Consider the following 20701-nt stretch of genomic DNA (forward strand, 5'->3'; position numbering starts at 1 on the left):
TTTTGTGAAATTGCTGCCTAGGAAACAATGATGCTTACATGGGGGAGCACATCAGAATTACTGGAGTATTCTACAAATATTTATGCTTAGGCTCTATCCCCAGCAATTCTGATTTACTTTGGCTGAGATAAAGCAGAGATAATGGTTTAAAATATATATCTCTTGTTGATTCAGATGTGAATCTTTTTTTAATATTTTATTTATGCATTTATGTATGTATGTATTTATATATTTTACATCATTGTTTATTTTTCTACAATGTATGCTTTCTCCTTTTAGGTGTATTCCCAATAAAATTCCCACCACCCATTCACCTGTGAACCATCACCATAGTCCCTTGTGCTTTTCCCTTCTGTTTTGATCCCTCTGCCTCCCCATCCCTTGCAGAATGTCTCTGATTTATAGTTGCCTGCCATTTTTTAAAATTTATTATAATTGTTATATTTTTATCCTGATCCCTTATTTGGTTCCCCTATATTCCTCCTCTAAGTGAAACCATCCAATATTTTTCTATTTCCTTCTGGCTTATTTCACTGAGCATTCTCCCTTCTAGCTCCATCCATGTTGTTGTGAATGGCATGAGTTTATCTTTTTTGATTGCTCAATAGTACTCGATGGTGTATGTATACCACATCTTCTTGATCCAGTCATATGTTTTTGGGTTGTTTCCATATCTTACCTATTGGAAACAGTGCTGCAATAAACATAGAGATGCAGCTATCCTTTTGAATTAATGTTTTTGTATCCTTTGTATAGATTCCTAGGATTGGAATTGCTGGGCTATGTGGTAGCTCCATTTTTAGTATTTTGAGGAACCTCCACATAGCTTTCCATAGTGGTTGGACCAGTTTGCTCTCCCCCCAGCAGTGTAGGAGAGTTCCTTTTCCTCCACATTCTTGCCAACATTTGTTGTCGCCTGTTTTTTTAATGTGTGCCATTCTCACTGGTGTAAGGTGGTATCTCATTTTGGTTTTGATTTACATTTCCCTGATTATAAGTGATGTTAAACATTTTTTCATAACCTCTTAGCCATTTGCGTTTCCTCTTTGGCGAATTATCTTTTCAGTGTCTTCTGCCCATTTTTTAAATGGATTGTTTACTTCATTTTGTTTAGTGTGACCTCTTTGTAGATCATTGTGATCAGTTTCTTATAAGTTGTATTGTGTGCAGAAATTTTCTCCCAATCAGTAGGGTATCTCTTTGTTTTGGTTAGTGTCTCTTTTGCTGTACAGAAACTTTTTAGGTTGATGTAATCCCAGTTGTATGTTTATCCGTCATGGTCTCTGCTTTGGGAGATGTGTCTTTAAAGAGGTTACTGAGAAGTATGCGTGTAGTATTTTGCTTATATTTTCTTCTATATATTTTGTGCTTTTAGATCTTATTTTCAATTCTTTTATCCATTTTAGTTGGTTTTTGTGCATGATGTGAGGTAGTAGTTTAGCTTCATTCTTTTGCATGTATCAATATAGTTTTCCCAGCACCATTTATTGAACAAACTGTCCTTGTTCCATTGCATATTCTTTGTTCCTTTGCCAAAGATTAGTTGTCTATAATTATGTGCATTTATTTCTGAGTTTTCTAGTCTATCTTATTGATCTATGTGTCTTTTGTTTTTGTTCCAGTACCATATTGTTTTAATTATTGCTATCAGTATAGTTTGTTTTAATTATTACTATCAGTATACTATGCAGTATAGTTTGAAATCAGGGTGTGTGATACCTCCATTCTCCTTTTTAGTCAGGAGAACTTTGGCTATTTGAGGTTTTTTTTTTTTTTTTAAGATAGAGACTATTTTTTCACGACTCTACCGATATACACTTTTTTTTTTTTTTAATAGAGGCATGTTTTTTAATTTATTTATTTGTTTGTTTGTTTGTTTGTTTTGTTTATACATGCACTGGGTACAGTCAGAAACACAGGAAGGTGAGAGAATTCACCAGAGCCAGAACAGGGAGCAGAGCAGGCAGAAGGACCGAAGTACACTGCTGAGGGGAGCAGCGGGCGGCAGGAGAGGTCTGCGCGCCATGTGGGACCCTCCTCCGGTGGCCGGGGAGCAGCTGGGGATTGAACCGGCGCCGCAGAGGCCGCGGGCAGCTTCGCAACCCAGCGCTCTACCGCTGCACCACCGGGGAGGCCCTATTTGAGGTTTTTTTGTGGCTCCATATGAATGTCAATATTCTATTTCATTGAAGAATGTCATTGAAATTTTTATCGGAATAGCATTGAATCTGTAAATTGCTTTTGGTAGGATGGCCTTTTTGATAATGTTAATTCTTTCTTTCCATGAGCAAGAGATATCCTTCCATTTCTTTGTGTCTTCTTCTTTGAACAATGTGTTATAGTTTTCTTTGTATAGGTCCTTCACCTCTTTTCTTAGGTTTGATCTCACATATTTGATTTTTTTTTCAATTATAAAAGGGATGGTTTTCTTAATTTCTTCTTCAGATTGATTGATTGCGTATAGAAAGGCTACTACTGATTTTCATGTGTTGATTTTGTATCCTACTGCTTTACAAAACTGGCCCATAAGTTTGATTAGTTTTTCTGTAGAGTTTTTAGGATCCTCTATATTATTATATCATCTGCAAATAGTGATAGTTTTACTTCTTCTTTCCCTTTTTGGATTACTTGTATCTTTCTTTTATTTTGCTCTTGCTAGGACTTCCAGTATTATATTGAAAAGAAGTGGTGAGAGTGGACATCCTTGCCTTGTTCCAGATCTTAAGGGAAAGACTTTCAGCTTTTCACTGTTGAGGATAATATTGGCTGTAGGTTTGTCATACATGGCTTTTATCAGGTTAAGGTGTTTTCCTTTTATCCCAAGAATTTCAAGGGCCTTCATCCTAAAAAAGATGTTGAACTTTTTTTGAATGCTTTCTCAGCATCTATTGACATGATCATATGGTTTTTATTTTACTTTTTGTTGATATGTTGGATTACATTAATTGATTTTCAGATGTTAAACCATCCTTGTGTCCCTGGAATAAATCCTGCATGTTCATGGTGTATTATCTTTTTGATGCATTGTTGGATTCTGTTGGCTAGGATTTTGTTGAGCATTTTTTTGTTTTAAAGATTTATTTATTTATAGGGCCTCCCCTGGTGGCGCAGGCGGTTGAGCGCCGTGCTGTGAAGCTGTCCACAGTCTCTGCAGTGCGGGTTGGATCCCAACCAGCTGTAGAGATACCCACATGGCGTGGCAGACCTCTCCTGTCTCTCCCACTGTTCCCCCAGCAGTGTATTTCGTCAGTCTGCCTGTTCTGTTCCCCACTCTGTCTCTGGTGAATTCTCTCACCATCCCGCGCATCTGGCCTGTAGCCCGGTTCTTGTATAAATAAATATATATTTTTTTTTAAAGATTTTTTTTAAAGATTTATTTATTTATGCATATAAGAACTGGGGTACAAGCCAGAGGTGTGGGGGGGTGAGAGGATTCACCAGAGACAGACTGAAATACACTAACAAGGGGAGCAGCGAGGTAGTCAGGAGAGGTTGCTGCACCATGTGGGTCAGCTCCCTGGCCAGGGATCGAACTTGTGCTACAGTGGCTGTTGATAGCTTCATAGGTTGCATCTTAACCCCTTGTGCCACCAGGGAGGCCCCCTAAGTCTTTCTTCTTAAAGGTCAAAGGAAAGTATTTTTGGGAAGTTTGTACTAAAAGCAGCTCAACAGAGAAGTACACCCCATTCTGCCTGCAAGCATCTTTTTGCCAGGCAGAGATATTCTTCTATGGTCATATTTTTGGATTCTGGAGGTTGACTTACTTTCTGTGGTATATTTTTCCCAAAAGGACCTTTTGATCACTGTATTTTTCTTTGTTTCTATTGTTTGCCTTTGGCTTTGCTCTATTCGTAGTGCCCCATTACCATTGGTACTGGTGGGCATGACTTCTGATTTCTCTTGCTGAGGCATGGATGTGTATGCCTGGTATCTGAGCTGCTGTGGCAAATCATGCATCTGACAGTAGTCTAGTATCCAGAATCTACTGTCAACTCAGAACTTAGCAACAAAAGGTCAACCTGATTTAAAAGAAAGAAAGAAATAAGCAAAGGACTTGAATAGTCCTTTGGAAAATCATCTCTCCAAAGAAGATTACATGTGGCCAACAGGCACAGGAAAAATTGTTCCATGCCATTTGTTATTAGGGAAATGAAAATCAAAACCATAATCAGATGCCTCTTCATATTCACTATTGATGGTCATAAAAAAAAAAATAGAGAAAATCACAGATGTTGGTGACAATGTGGAGAAACTGGAACTTTCATACATTCCTTCTAAGAATGTAAAATTGAGCTGCCACAATGGAAAATAGTGTCATTGTTCCTCAGTAAGCTAAACATTAAACATGTAATCACTATGTGACTCAACAATTCCACTCTTAGATATACATGTGTTAAAAGAAAAACTTGCAAATGAATGTTATTATTACAGTTAGTATTACAGTTATATTATGTTAATATTACAGTATTTACAATACTGTAAGTAGAAGCAATCCAATGTCCATCAACAGATAACTGTATAAATGAAATATATAACCACAAAAAAAAGTTCACAAAATGGAATATTCCATTCATAAACTGGAATTTTTCAATTATAAGAAGGACTGAAGTATCAACATGCTACAGTATGGATGAATTTTGAAAACATACTAAATCAGAGAATCTAGACACAAAGGTTACATGTTATAATTCCATTTATTTGAATGTCCACAATAGGCAAATCTATAAAGACTGAAAGATCAGTGATTACCAGAAACTGAGGTAATGAAGGATTGGTGAGTGACTCCTTAACGGAGACAGGATTTCCTTTTGGAGGGATGAAAATGTTCTGAAACTAGATAGTGGTAACAGTTGCACAAACTTGTAAATAGACTAAATCCTACATTTTAAAATGGTTAAAATAGTGAATTTCATGTTCGATATATTTTACCACAATTACAAAATGCTTTGGAAAGTATTATAAAATAGGGGAGAGAATTCACTTGAATGCTGTTTTCTGAAGCTAACCATACATAACCAAAACTAACATAGTTAACATATTTATATTCATCTTTGTATTTTACCACAATTACAAAATGCTTTGGAACGTATTATAAAATAGGGGAGAGAATTCACTTGAATGCTGTTTTCTGAAGCTAACCATACATAACCAAAACTAACATAGTTAACATATTTATATTCATCTTTGTATTTGGGCAGATACCTTAGTTTCTTAAGATTGCCATAACAAATTACAACAAATTAGGTGTTTTAAAATAAGGGAAATTTATTCACTCCTAGTTCTGGAGGCTGGAAATCTGAATGGTGTCTGCAAGTTTGCTTCCTTTTGGAAATTCTGAGAGTCTATTCTGGTACTCTCTCTAAGCTTCTAATAGTTGCCAGCAAATCCCAAGATGTGTCGCTCCAATCTCTGCCTCTGTCCTCACATAGGGTGATGCCCACCTAGTACATATGGCCTCATTTTAACTGGGTTAATTATAGTAGCCAAAGACCACTTTTTCAAATAGGTCTCATTCTGAAGTTCTGGGTGAACATGAATTTTAGAAGATGACTAAAAATACTTGGTTTTATGTTATGTAAGTAAATTTTGCATACCGTTTTTTATTTCATAGATGGCATAAGCATCATTTGAATAGTTGTTTGGTATTTCATCAAGTGACTTAATTCACAGTTAATGCTTTTTATATTGTTGAATATTTTGGTGGCTACTGATTATTTCCATATTGTGAATAATTATTAATTTGATACAGATTTCTAAAATTAGAATTAATAAAGTATGTGAGTATTACAGCTTCCATTTTCAGTAAACAATCTGATGTCTAATTCTTTATATTTATGTACGGAGTACTGTCTATACCTATATTTGAATGCAGATTGATAATATTACTTCTCTTCCTTCATGGTCTCTCAGAATGAAATATCATTCACACCACTTGCAGTGTTATTTTAGAGTAGACCTGTGTAGTTTTTTACGTAGATCCTTTGTGTGAATGGCAACCTGGATGTTCACAACTCACTGTCCTTTATTTCTAGCTTATGAGATATGAATTAAAATTACTGCTTTATTTTATCCACCAGAAATGGAAATACTTGAATTACAATAAGTACAAATTGTAATTTATGAGTGTATCTTTCCTTTTTCTCTACTTAGCACGGATGTCTTTCAAAGATTGGGCTCAAATTCAGCTCTTACTTTTTCAAAAATAGCCTCATTTGAAGAAGCATTTATATATCTTCAAAAACTAATGGCAGCTGTGAAGGATATTCTTGAAGGAATTCAGAGGTAAGCACAAATTAATTTTTAAGGTCTCATTTATTTTCTCTTCTGGGGTTATCGAGGTTTTTCAGAGTTGCTGGGAGGCTTCCAGCAAGTGTTATAAACTAATGGGTTTTAGATTGAATTCTTTTTTTTTTTTTTTAGATTTATTTATTTATTTATACAAGCACTGGGTACAGTCAGAAGCGCGGGAGGGTGAGAGAATTCACCAGAGCCAGAGTGGGGAACAGAACAGGCAGACTGACGAAGAAGTACACTGCTGAGGGGAGCAGCGGGCGGCAGGAGAGGTCTGCACGCCATGTGGGACTCTCGCCAGCGGCCAGGGATCGAACCAGTGCTGCAAAGGCTGTGGGCAGCTTCGCAGCCCAGCGCTCAACTGCTGCGCACCAGGGGAGGCCCTTAGATTGAATTCTTCCCCCTCTCTTACAAAAAAAAAAAATCCTTTTCTAGTTTTGGTCCACAAAATATTTCCAGTTTTTAGAAGACAGTATACCAGATTGTAAGCTTTATGAGGAACTTTATTTTCTTTATAGTGTCACTGTATTACCTTGAACAGTGTCTGCCTGACACATAGTCGACATTCAGGGATTACTGTTGAATATGTTAAGCTGTCACTGTCTTTTTAAAACAAAGTAATGTTAATATTGTTAATGTCATTGAGTTGTTCCAATACAGTTTTCCAGCACTGCAAACATAAAAGTTTAAGAAGCTATAGTGTTAATGCTTGGAGACTTACACATACTTGATTATTTTAAGTATTTGTAAAACACAGAACAAACATGCCCCAGAATGCTATAGAATGGACTGTATAACATGCTTATTGCATGAAGTCACATGTTTCTTCTTGTGGCATGTGAAAGGGGCTAATTCTAAACTTAATCTTACCTTTTTTTGTCTTTAAACCAGAATTGCTAGTCAAGTACCTTGATAATAGAATACTGTTCTTTATCAATCAAAACACTACAACAAAATTGATTTGATGTTAGTATGTCCAAGTTTGCGGAACTTGGATTTTCAAAACAACAGTATAGTTTTTTTATCCTTTTTTTCTTTAAGGGTTTTGGAAATAACCTTATTGTTAATGCACAAAGCTTTTGTACCTCTTGTTGGATCATCATCAGCTAAATGATTCCTAGAGCCAAAAATTACCAAACTGTTAGCCACCCTTAAGTTATAATGAATTGAAGAGGTGACTGATTCTAGGGCAAGTTAAATGTTATCTCTAAATGCAAAAGTCCAAACCCTCTCCCCTTAATTTTTATTTATGGCATTATTAAATAAGAATAGCTCTAAGAAGGAGAAATACTCAATTATGAATTTTAACTATGTAAAAAGTGTTGCACTCTAGGTTGCTTTAAAGCCATGTTTGACAATACCCCTTTGACAGAAAGTAAGGATATCGATCTGTATTCAGTCACTCAGCAAACACTGAGCATCATACTAGGCTCTGGGAAATCAAAGGTAAATAAGATGCAGCCCCTGACTCCAAAAAGCTCTAGAAAGAGTGTAAACGGTCATGTTAAGCAGACAACTATGATAAAGGTACTAATATCTTAAGAGGGACATATACAGTATAGGCAGGGGGTATTTGACACAAAATGAGGCTGGATTCAGGTTGAAAGGAAATATAAACTACACAAAGCAATTTCCACTTTATTCAATAGGCTAGTATCTCACATATTCAGAACCATTAATTATGAGCTCTGATACGAGCATTTCTGGTCCAGTACTGCATATTATACCGCCCTTTTAGAAGATCACTGTATATCATTAGCATATTAATGGACTTCATATAAGCTTTTGCTATAGAGAAACCTTTTTAAATTAAATTTAGGAGTTTTAAACTTACTGATATCAGTGTCCTCTGCCCCCGAGATTCTGATGTAATTGGTGTGAAAGAATGCCTAATATCAGGATTTTGAAACTTTCTCAGAAAATTATAATGTAGAGGCAAGGAGGAGAACCACCAGCCAATATGCTGAGCCAGTGCTTCTCAAAGTATGGTCACAGAACCAGCATCGTCATCACCACTTAGACCTTGTTAAAAATGCAGATTATTAATCCCACTGAATCCAAAACTCCGCCGTTATGGGCCGGCAGTCTGTGCTCGCCAGGTGAACTGTGAGCGGTAAAGGTGAGCATCACTGACTTAAGTGGTTCTCAGCTCTGGTGGCCAATTATAACCATCATCTGGGAGCTTTAACTAGAGAACAGTCGCTGACCTGGGCCTTATCCCAAACCTATGAAATCTCAATTTCTGAGAGCGAGTCCTGGACATACCCATCTTTACAAACTCCCCCCGTGATTCTCATGTGAACCAGGGTTGAGAAGGTTTAGCACACTCTGCTCACATAAGCTGAATCTAGAAATAAGTACTTGAATTTTAAGGCTGATCCAATTTTCTTATTTTTGTCTGTGAGGACATATAACTCCAGAAGATATTAAGCACTCTGCCACTTTTTAGCGTGTGAACTGGGATGAATTGTCTTTGAGCCTCAGTCTTCATCTGTGAAACAAACAATACCTTCCCAGAGCAATTCCCAAAGTTAATGTGCTTTCAAAGTCAGCTGTTAGTATTGCTAACCAAACTGGTCATTCTCAAATAAGTTCTACTAAGTTGTTGGGGAATGTGTTGGGGAATGTGATCTCAGACTTAACCAAAATCACAATATCTGTAGATATTTTATAGAACAGGGAAGTTATATTTTTAACAAACTTTCCAGAGGATTTGGATGCAGGCGTTGAGGGACATATTTGAGCAAATCTAACCTCCTTGCTAGTTCAAGAACTTGAACTACCAGTAGAGGGCAATGTGAATAAAAAGTTTGTTCATTTCCACATTCTCTAACCAACAGGAAACTACTAAAATTGCAACATGATTTGTTTGTCCTTCACACAATAGGCATTTAAGTCAAAATGTAATCAAAGTTAATAATTACATTGTGTTGTCAGGTGTACATGTGGTCTTAAAATCCTTTAAGAGAATCTTATTAAATTGAAGTAAGTTGAATTAAATTATTTTTGACTGGGTGGGTGGGATTTTAAATATTTAAACTTTGAAAAATGCACTCAACTTTGCAGTTGTCTAAGCTATGGTGTAAGTGCTGTCTAAGCCACAGTTTCTTTCCTTATTAAATGAGAAACATGATGCTTTTTTCAGAGGAATAAGTCAGATGGTGTTTGTGAAAATACCTTTTAAACTTTTGACATATTTGTGTGTTGGTCTTTTTTTCTCCTTCAAGCTGATACATTAAATTTGAAGTGTTTAAAAATGTGAACTCTATTAAGACTAAACGTCATTGTGGTTAGTTCAGATGAAAAATATTGGTACTGTTGTCTGTTGTCCATATAGTTATTAATTGGAGCAAAATTTCTAACTTTGCAAAAGTTTAAAAAAAGGTTAGGAATATCACTATGTTCATATGCTCTGTCCACTTCCTTTTTGGGTGAGAGAGGGAATTTTTTTTTTTTTTTTTAAGATTTATTTATTTATGCATACAAGAGCTGGGGCATAGGCCAGAGGTGTGAGGGTGAGAGGATTCACCAGAGACAGAGTGGGAAACAGAACAGGCAGACTGAGCGGACGAGACAGGAGAGGTCTGCTGCGCCATGTGGGTTGTTCTTTGGCCGGTTGGGGGATCAAACTCGTGCTGCAGAGGCTGAGGACAGCTTCACAGGTTGTGTCTTAACCCCTTGTGCCCTGAGAGAGGGATTTAATTGGCTTATTTGTTTTTGGTTTAGGAATTACCTCTCTCCATCTCATCTCTCCTTTTATTATAGGGTTAAATTGAACACTTTTGTTGATGGTTTCCTTATCTTAACACTGGAGAACCAGAGACAATACTCCACAGTAGACACAACATATGTTAAGGCTTTTTTTTTTCAGGTCACTGCTGTTTAGTCTCATTTTATACTTTGGTAACTTTTATTTAGCTTGATCTGATTACTCTCAGGATCACAAAAACCTTTCTCTTAGTATATAAAGATGATGAGTTGAGTTGAAAACTAAAGTAAGGAAAGCTCTATTTGTATGTTAATCAAAAACCACAGATGTCTACTTGTGTTCTGGACTTAGCTGGCATCTCTACAGAGGTCAATGTGATCTAACTCAGGCATGCTGTAAATGTGTGAAACTTTAACTTGAAAGCTAATGCTGAAAACAAAGCACTTTAAGTATGTTTTTGTGTCTTTGAAGTGGATGATGGCTGCCTGGTTTAGCAGCCGAGGAGGGCACAGGGTGGGAAATTACAGTCTGCCTAGATTCTATAATCATAGTTATGTGTTTCATCTTTACGGAATAAAGTTGAAATAATATTTAAAACATTTTTTAATCCAAGTTATATAACTGAATCATGCCTAAGTATATATAGTCATTTTATCACTTGGTTTAGCATGCATCTGTGTCAATTCCATGACCTCGAGCTTTGGATAAAGTATTTGAAATCATGAATGCTTTCTCAGTGTCATAATTTGAATCATGTGGGGGTTGGGAGAAGGAATTGCTAAACCTTACAAATAACACATTTCCTTAATGGGAGGGGGAATGCTTTTATATGACAAGATATTTCTTATGTATAGATAACCTGCTTTTTCCTTGCTGTCACATTGGCTTGGCTGTATTTAAATGCAGCAATAAATGAGTGCTAAGTGGAACAGTTGGACATGACCATATTCTATGTAGCATTGTGCCCAATCATCAGATATGATTTTGGAAAATGAGACTTCTGCTTGGATTTAGGAAAGTACTTCAATAATGCTCAGGACTAGTAACCTCTGTTACATTGGTATGGCTTTGGTTTGAAATACATTATAGAGCTGCTGTTCTACAACACAATTATAGTCAGCTTGAGATTTTTTTGTATGTTGTTTACATGTACTTTTATTAAGCTCTAAAAAATGAAATTTCTTATTAGTCTTTTACTCCATTTAAATATAAGAGCAAAATATATACTGCTAAGATCTTACATGACTCCTGGAAAAAGGAATTCTGCAGTCACAGCTTTTTAGATCCATGAATGATTCTGCTGCTTCGAAGACTGTAGTTTGCATTTGAGAGCCTGTCTTATTAATGGAGTACTGTGTACTTGGATGGCTAACCTTTGAGGTTTTAGAAACGGTTTTGGAAACAGTCATCCTTCAGTTGATACAAAAATAACATCTATAGGCTGTTTTGTTGATTAAGCTAATGCTTGAAACAAAAGGTTTTATTGCGGTAGTAAACAGATCTTAAGTGACTTTTCATCATTTCAACTCATTGCAGTATGCCAGATGTTCAGCCCTAGATAAAATTTTTCCTTATCTAGACTGGAAAAAGGTTTATTGGTGTGTAGGTCCATCCTACATTTTTTGAGGCTAATCAGACTTCAACCACTCCCCCTCCCCATTGGACATCCTGCCTAGACTCCAACTCCTACCTGGATTCATGGAGAAGGAACGTAGACTCTACCTATTTATAGGAGGAATGTCAGTGTAACATTGTAGGAAGAATTTTGTTGTAGGGGTGATTTTGTTGTGTGACTGCCTTGAAAAACACGGTGTGACACAGTGTGCTCTCTGGCCATACTGTATATCCCTTCCACTAACAAAACGTACTGATATCCTCTTCCCAAACCCCTAAATCTCATCTCTTTCTGCATTAGCTTAAAGTCCAGGATCGCTTCATTTAAATCATGTTCAGTTGTCTCTAAAAAAAAAGTTTATTTTTTACGAGTCTTACATGGACAAAAAAAATCACAACCATTTATTTCATTAAAGTATACCCCTCTCTGCTTTGAGTTCCCTATGAAGCTGCTGTCCGAAGTGCCCGTAAGATTTTGAAAAGTCCTGTTGTTTAATAGAATGTGTGAGACATATCCTTAAAGGTCCTTCTGTCTGTCTGAAAGATTCTCTAGGTCTCTCTGAGGTCTCAACAAAAGGTTTTACAAGTAATGTTGTTTTCATCTTTAAACTTTGTTTTCCTGCCTTAGTTGTTAATAGTAAGTATTTGAATAGTACTTATGACCTAAGATAATTTTGATTGTTACTTAGGAACTTTGATATACTCAGGGACATGAGACATTGGGAGAATGTACAAACCACATAGACGATGACCTCGACTGGGAATGGATTATTTTTCATCAACATTATAACGAAATGACACTATTTGAGGATTTGCTATACAGGATGTTGTGTAACCATCTTGACCATCCATCTCTATAACTTTTTTATCTGTCTAACTGAAACTCTAATCCTGCTATACAGTAACTTCCCATTTTCCCTGTTCCTAGTCCCAGGCAGCTGTTTTATGTCTCTATGATTTGAACTACTCTTAAGTTTATATACAAAAGAATTGAAAACAGTTTCTCAGAGATACTTACATACATATGTTCATGGTATTATTCACAATAGGTAAAGTGTGGAAGCGATCCAGTGTCCATCAATACATGGATAAGCAAAATATAGTATATACACAGAGTGGAATATTTCCCAGCCTTTAAAAAGAGGGAAATTCTGAGACATGGAAGAATCTGAAGACTTTTTGCTCAATGAATAAGCTATGTGATTACATTTAAACTTTGCTTAATTTCATATTCCCAAAGACTTTTAAATGTTGTATTAATATAAAAGTTTGTCATTTTGCCAGCAGAGAACATAAGTTATTCAGTTTTGTGGGATGTAAATTATGATTTATAAATATTGAAGAACATGCTCTCTCTTCATTGAATTTCTAGAATTAGATAATAAATTTGAATATTCTAGGCTATTTTCTTTTTTCCTGTGTCTGTTGCTTTTTTTTTTCTAAATAGAGGAAAAGTTTCATTTAAATTTTTATAGTCATAGCTTAAAAATTAGTCAATTTTAATGCATCATTAGATTTTTATATTTTAGTCATTATTTTATTAAGTTGTGCCTCCTTTTTAAAAATTTGAGTGGCATGGTTTTTTCCCTAAAGAGATGCATTAATATTTCTAATATTGAATTAGATGAAGTTTAATTCAGATTAACATATTGCTTAGGTTAATTCTAATTGCTCCTAATAAAAAACTGAAGTGCTTATGTGATTTAGTCAGGACTTCAAGTAAGTAGGAAACAAAAGGTTTTATTACAGTAGTAAACTGTATTCTGTATTCTGTTACTGATTTCCTTTGTCACTTTGAGAAAGATACAAGTACAAAGATTTTGTTTTCAGACATACAGAAAATAGGTTGCTCCAGAAGCATTTGATAAAAGGCAAATTAAGGAGAGTTTTTTTCCTTACATATAAAATTCTGTGAACTATTTTAAAAGAACTTTATTTGATTTGATTTCATATATAATGGCATGAAGATGGTGGTGGTTATTTTTATTACTGGAAAAAGCATGGACTCTGGGGTCAGTAGCAAGAGATGAAACATCTACCACCACTCTGTAATCTTTGGCAGGTTTTTAGAACTGGACCCTTGGTTTCTACATCTGAAAACTGGTGATTACAATAGCTCATATTTATTGACTTTGAGCGATGTGTTATATTAGACATGTTAAATACATTATTTTATTTGCTTCATATAATAACATTAGATGGTAAGGTTAATCTCATTTCACAGTTAAGGAACTTGGGGATACAGAAAAGTAAGGACCTTGTTCAAGGTCACATAACTTAAGAATGTTGAAAAAGATTGGAGATTATATTTATAAAGCAATGTCAGACTTTAAGTGTTCAATAAGACATCATGTATCATTGATGTGCAAGGAAAGAAAGAAAAGTGCATTCAGATTAGACTTGGTTTTATAACTAACCTAAGCAACAGATTAACTTCTATTTCAGACTTCTATTCCCCAATTTGATTCTACAATTCTAGAGTGAAAATTCAGGATCATGAGATCATTTGAATATAGGCAAACGTATCTTATAATTTTCTTTTATATTCCATATTTGTTAGCATAATATACCTCTGAGCAAATAGTGTGCATTTAATAAATACTTAGCGTTATGAAGTTCTCTTGGAAGCACAGATGTAGATAGATTTATAGTAAAGAATGGCCATTTTCTGAAAAGTATTTTATTTCCTGTAAAGGCTAATTCTTTTATTCTATTCTTTTAAAAAGTTCCCATTGAAGGGTAATTTTAGTACTTTCATTCTAAGAGTCTTTTGTCTTCATACTGGTGGAAGAAAAAAAGAGAGAAAGCTATGGAGAAGGCTGACCTCTCAAGAATTTTTTGTGGGAGCAATTACTAAGGCATGAAAGTCCATAAATCATTTTTCTGCATTTTATTTTTTGTGTATTATTTTCAACAAGCTGTACTTCCAGTTAGTAAAAGTTTGCAGTTTTTTTTTTCCTATACCAGGCCAAATTCCATTCTTACAAACTCAGGGTTATTAGAAAATAGTAGAATCTAAATTCAACTCTAAATCCAGCGTATTTTAACACTGTCTAGTGTATTTGGAGCTCAGTTTTCCTAAAAAACATTAATTAAAAATAACATTTTATGACATCCCATGATGTATGTATCTTGCTCTTTAAAAAAATAACTTTTCTATTCTGGTTATAGCAGTAGTTGATCTGTGAATGATGCCGAGATGCTGATAAATCTTTCTCATTAGATCATAATTCTGTGATATTTGTGCCAGTCAATCAAGTATCATATTTGGAGCAAATGACTTTCCCTAGAAACTTAAAGTTCCTGTGCTTCATCACAGGAAGGACTGGTAAACATGTTTGTTTACAAGTAGCAATTGAAAAGTGGTAAGAAGAGGGCCTCCCTGGTGGTGCAGCGGTTGAGCGCTGGGTTGCTAAAGCTGCCCGCGGCCTCTGCGGCGCTGGTTTGATCCCCGGCTGCTCCCCGGCCACCAGAGGAGGGTCCCACATGGCCCGCAGACCTCTCCTGCCGCCCGCTGCTCCCCTCAGCAGTGTACTTCGGTCCTTCTGCTCCCCGCTCTGGCTCTGGTGAATTCTCTCACCCTCCCGTGCTTCTGACTGTACCCAGTGCTTGTATAAACAAACAAACAAATAAATGAATGAATAAAATACATGCCTCTTAAAAAAAAAAAAAAGAAAAGTGGTAAGAAGAGACTATCAAATGGACTCATTTTTCTTCATTATTTCCTGTGCTTGGTCAAGATTTTTGTCATTCATTTGCTCTTTGGAACTGTGATGCTTTGGTCTGCAGTGGATCTTTGTCTTTTTGCCTGCTGATGTATCCAAGGGTCTGGAATAGTGCTTGACCTATAGTACATCTCAAATATTCCTCGAATGAGAGATAAAAAAATCTCTTGTTCTGATCTGCATGTCTTTAGTATACATCTTACTAAGAACATACAACTACTACCCACTAATTTGCCTCATCTACTGGATTAATTAACAGTACCTCAGTAAAACCAGGTTGGAAGTCTTAAATTTTCAGTGCTTCCCTCCCCTGCCCCCCCATTGGAAACCTTGGAAGATGTTAATCACTTCTTTCTTTATTACTTTAGATATGACTTGTTGCTATAGGTGACTGGTTTAGCTAAAACCAATTTTTTTGCCAAGTATTTCAGAACAGAAAATGTTAATTTTATTCTCCAGTGAAAGTCACTCTTTGGTGATTATCAAGTTGAAGTTTATAAGAAGTTTATAAGAAGTTTATAAGACTGTAATATCTTGTTTCATCTTGTTTCTTGTAACATCTTGTTTCATCTAATTTTCTTACCCTCTTATATGAACAGTTTGAATTATTTCAGAAGCTATTCAAAGGAATAGGTGTAAATTATTCCACATTGCTGATAGCTTGTTTGCACTAGGTCACAGTTAGAATATTTTTTATTCATTGCCTTTCTGAAGAATTGGTTAATTTATTTTAGATAGCTTTCTTTAGTTCTCAAATTATTAATCAAATTATTTCCTTAGTATATTATTCTCCATCTTTTGGCGGGGTGAGGGGGGTGGTTAGCAGAATGTACTTTAAATTTACTTGTCGGGGGAAAACATTTTCCATGAAATTAGCATTCTTGTGCAGAATTTCATGTATTTCAAAGATACAATGTATGTGTCTCTTCCAAGATAGTATAACACCTTTAGAAATTAAAGTATACCCTGAAAAATTATTTTTTATAAAAGGTCTCCCACAATTCTAATAAATTAAGCCAGCTACTTTAAATATCTAAATGTTAATGACTAAAGTCTAACAATATCAAACATTGGCAAACATTAGTTTTGTAACTAAAAGCACTTGGAATTTAAGAATTGATGTGGATTGATTTCTCATAGTTAGCTCTGTGGCTTGAGCTATAGATGATGATAATAGTGTTATTGTTACACTGTAATTTGCATATATGTACACATACAATGCTTTCTGCATAGCAAGCACTGTCAGAAAGATTTTGCTTATATTAACTCATTTAATTTTCAAAGTACTCCTGTGCTGTAAGGATTAATGTCATCTTCATTTAGCAGATAAGAAAAAGAAGTTGACACACCCAAGTTTACACAGCTAGACAGACCCAGGCAGACATTGCTCATAACTATTATACCATAATGATGGAATTGCTTTCCTTTTTCTTTTTTCAAAAAAATCCTTTATACCAAAGGTATTAAAAAGTACTTAGTATAAAAAAATGAGAATACTTTACTGCTAAGAGAAATATGTCTTCCCCTTTCCTTCTTGTTTCCATTTGTTTTTGTTATTTTGTAGTTTGTTATTTTCCAGTATTTATGAATCAGTGTCATTTCCAATGTGTGTCATTTCCAGTAGTGTTTTCTAATGCTTTTTCAACTAGGCCATTAAACAAGCAGGCTGCTAGTTCAAACAGTGTTATTTGAGTTCAGTCACAAAATCTTTTGTTAGGATTTCTTGTGCCTGGTAGTTAGTTAATCATTGTCTGGACTAACTGAACATTTCGGGGGGAAATCTTCAATCTTATCTGTAGCTTAAATGGTACAGGATGTGAGTGCACTTCACATTTCTATCTTACTTTTGAACACTCTGTATCACTGTAATTGAAAATGTGAACTATAATTTAACATAGGTTTTTTGTGATTGTTGATGAATGATAACATAAGAAACATAAATAAGCAAAATGTTTTTACAAATTGTTCTTTGTTGAATTAAAGCTCATGGTTTGATAATTTTTAATTGATAAGTAAAAACCAAAATGGTTGTAATCATTTTAATAAGCTTTTATACTATAACTCACAGTATGGGTATGTTTTGGAGGAAAGTTTTAAGGTTTTGTTTTTTTTTTTTTTTAAATCATTTATTTTCCCTTTTTTTTTGTTTTTTTTTGTTTTTTTTTTGTTTTTTAGGATTCTGGCCCCAAACAGTAAATACCAAGATGTTGAGACCCTCTATAACTTCCTTATCAAGTATGAGGTATGAGAAATACTTTAAAATATGTATCATATGTCCCTATAAACAAGTTTTAATATAAACAAATATTGTAGGAAGCTTTCTAAGATGGAATGGAATGCTATTTAATTCAAAGTTTGCCAATGACAATATTCAGTTTTTTTCTTTCTTTCACTAAGCAAAAACATACATTTGAATCCTATAAATAAGCATTTTATCCAATACAGAATTGTTTCTCATCTGGGTGCCATTGGCTAGGTAATTTCTTTATTGTGTGGAGTATCTCAGATATTTAACATTCCTGCCTCTGGTAATGTCCCTGTTATAGCCCTGTTACTGCTTCTAGTAATAGTAACTAGGGAGTCATTGTGACAACTGAAATATCCCACCACTCCACCCAAATTACATATCCACATGGCCTGTAGGAAGGGAGGACCACCTCTGGTTGAGAACCACTGATTACTGAAAAGGAAAGCTGTAATTTAGTTTCCTCTATAGCAGCAGCTTAGATCCTGGAGTTAGAGCTGTGGTGAAGCTCCTGTATATTTTGTAAATTAACCTATGTGTACAGGCTCCTCCTCATTGCTGATCCAAGAAAGTATTCTTTTGGGCTTCACTTTTGTTTGCCTAAAGTTGTTTTCCTATGCTCCTGTATAGTTCTTTTCAATTGTACGCATACATGTTTCATTTTTGAAATGCTCCAGCCGAAGGAATGTGGCTTATGTCCAGGTTTCACATTTCTTATGGAGATAAAACTCCTGTAAATGTGTTTCTTCACTTTCATTCCTGGTTAGCCCATCATTCAGTGTTTTGTATGCCACATCTTAAGAACCTAGCCATCATAATTTGCAGATCAATCTCAGAAGGTTGTAGGACTGATGCCAGTAAGGAATTATGTTATCTCTAGTCACAGACCCCATAGTTATTGGGGTGTGTCCATATTTGACTGGATTTGCAGTGGTTTCAGTAGTGTGCTGCAGTTTTTTGAGTTATTTAAGAGAACTGGTAAAACAGATTTGGACAACATGTCCCAATGTTACACTATACTTTAACCATTGCCATAATGACTTAACTTTTGACTTGGTTGGACATGCTCAAGCTCAAAGTGTGAAAAGCCACCTTCCTGCCATCAGTGACATTGCCTGTCTGGTGGCTCATACAGACCATGAAAGGCTGTTAGAATCAAAAAAAGAACTTGATTCACTCATGACAGATTCACCATTGCTAAAGTGGCTATACTGGTTGCTGGGAATAAGATCTACAGATCTGCGGCCATCAGTAGAGCGACTACTAGAGATGTTTGACTTATATGGTCAGACAACAGTTTCTCTCTGAAAGAGCAAAATCCTGACCCGTAGAAGTTTCCATGTGTACTGTTCTCAAAAGACAAAGTGACAGAGAAGTCTTGGCAGACTGGTGCAATACATTCACACCAACACACGTCAGTTTTGGGTCTCAATATTCAGGCCCACTCAGACATTTGATGACTCACCATGCATACTTAAATTCAGTAGATTTTTGTTGGTTAGAAGGGTATATTTTTATTTTTTTAAAGTTTTATTTATTTGTGCATACAAGAGCTGGGGTATAGGCTAGAGAGGTGTGTGGGTGAGAGGGTTCCCCAGAGACAGACTGGGTAGCAGAGCAGGCAGATCTACTAAAATTCAATGCTGAGGGGAGCAGCGGGCGAGGCAGGAGAGGTCTGCTGCACTATGTGGGTCACCTCCCTGCCTGGGGATAGAACTCATGCTGCAGTGGCTGCTGATAGTTTCATAGTGCTGAGACTTCAGAACCCTTGTGTAACCAGGAAAGCCCAGAAAGGTGTGTTTATTTATATTACTAATATTACATCAACCTAATTTGAATGAGACTTGAAAATTAATTTAAAGAAGTTTGAATATGACAATGTTAACTTTCTAATTCCATAGAAATTATTCGTTTGTAGTTTATAATTTGACATTACCCCCATTGCCAATTATAAAAAGCTTCTTTCCAGAATTATACCTGATGTACTTTTTTAACAACCTGAAACTACAAGAATCAGCCATCTTTAAATGCTCATCATGTTAAGTTTTTTATGGACTTCTTTGGAATTAGCTTTTAAATTTTCGATTATATGTCCACCTGTCTTAAGGGTACAGTTAATAATTATCTTAATTGATGATTGCATGATGCCTGACAGTTTTTGATTTCTAATGCATACGTCATGCAATAAAACAAACTAACGTTTGGCAGAAAAAAACAAAAAACAAGAAACAAAACCTAGTGACTAAGAACACAATAGTGTGAGGTCAAAGTGCCTGTGTTCAAATGTTGGATCTGCCACTGATTAACTGTAGCTTTTACAAGAGTTATTTTATTCTCTTTGTCTCAGTTTCTTCATCTGTACAATTGGAATAACGTCAGTTGATAAATTATAGGTATTCTTGAAGACTAAATAAATATATAAAATGTTCCTAACAGTACCAGACACAGAGTATGTGCTTAATAAGTGTTGCCTATGTTAAAGGAAAGAATGGCATTTATGTGCACTTTTTAAAAATCAGCCTTGCTATTGTGTAACTACATTACAGGATTGTTAAAAGGATTTCCTCTTTTAGGTGATTTGTTTAATTACTCATAATACTTTCTGATTTCAAATTGAGTCATTAATTCCAATAATAAAAACATTTGTGGAAACAAGTTAAAAATCACACATCCTGGAAAATGCTGAAGCATAGTCTTTTTTGGGTTTAGTGCTTCCTGTTGCTGAGCACAGTAGGAGAAAATGCCTAACTTGCCATTTATAAAAATATGTGGATCTGATTCTTAGATTTTTAAAATCATTTTTCTAATCAGAATTTTCTACAAAGTCCAGTTTTGGGGCCTCCCCGGTGGCGCAGCGGTTGAGCGCTGGGTTGCGAAGCTGCCCGCAGCCTCGGCAGCGCCGGTTCGATCCCCGGCTGCTCCCTGGCCACCGGAGGAGTGTCCCACATGGTGCGCAGACCTCTCCTGCCGCCCGCTGCTCCCCTCAGCAGTGTACTTCAGTCCTTCTGCCTGCTCTGTTCCCTGCTCTGGCTCTGGTGAATTCTCTCACCCTCCCGCGCTTCTGACTGTACCCAGTGCTTGTATAAATAAATAAATAAATCTTAAAAAAATAAAATA

The 20701-nt window shown here is 35.7% G+C and overlaps 1 protein-coding gene and 1 pseudogene across 8 annotated transcripts in view; both read left to right on the forward strand.

The window, feature by feature from the left end:
• Window positions 1-20701, forward strand: part of SWT1 (SWT1 RNA endoribonuclease homolog) — an 82323-nt gene that overhangs the window by 48877 nt on the left and 12745 nt on the right. For 6 of the 8 annotated variants that reach the window (XR_005124256.2, XM_037506304.2, XM_037506303.2 and 3 more), the window contains 2 exons: window positions 6151-6282; window positions 17515-17581. Coding sequence is in view for 7 of the 8 variants with exons in the window: in XM_037506304.2 (XP_037362201.1) it covers window positions 6151-6282; window positions 17515-17581 (199 nt within the window). In the remaining variant the exon portion in view is untranslated. The remainder of the gene's footprint in view (window positions 1-6150; window positions 6283-17514; window positions 17582-20701) is intronic. The other 2 variants (XM_054693414.1, XM_054693415.1) reach the window with 1 other exon arrangement.
• On the forward strand, window positions 17704-19270 carry LOC119240262 (GTP-binding protein SAR1b-like; annotated as a pseudogene).

Source organism: Talpa occidentalis, unplaced genomic scaffold (assembly GCF_014898055.3).
Source record: "Talpa occidentalis isolate TD23 unplaced genomic scaffold, MPIMG_talOcc4v2.1 talOcc4.12, whole genome shotgun sequence".
NCBI lineage: Eukaryota > Metazoa > Chordata > Mammalia > Eulipotyphla > Talpidae > Talpa > Talpa occidentalis.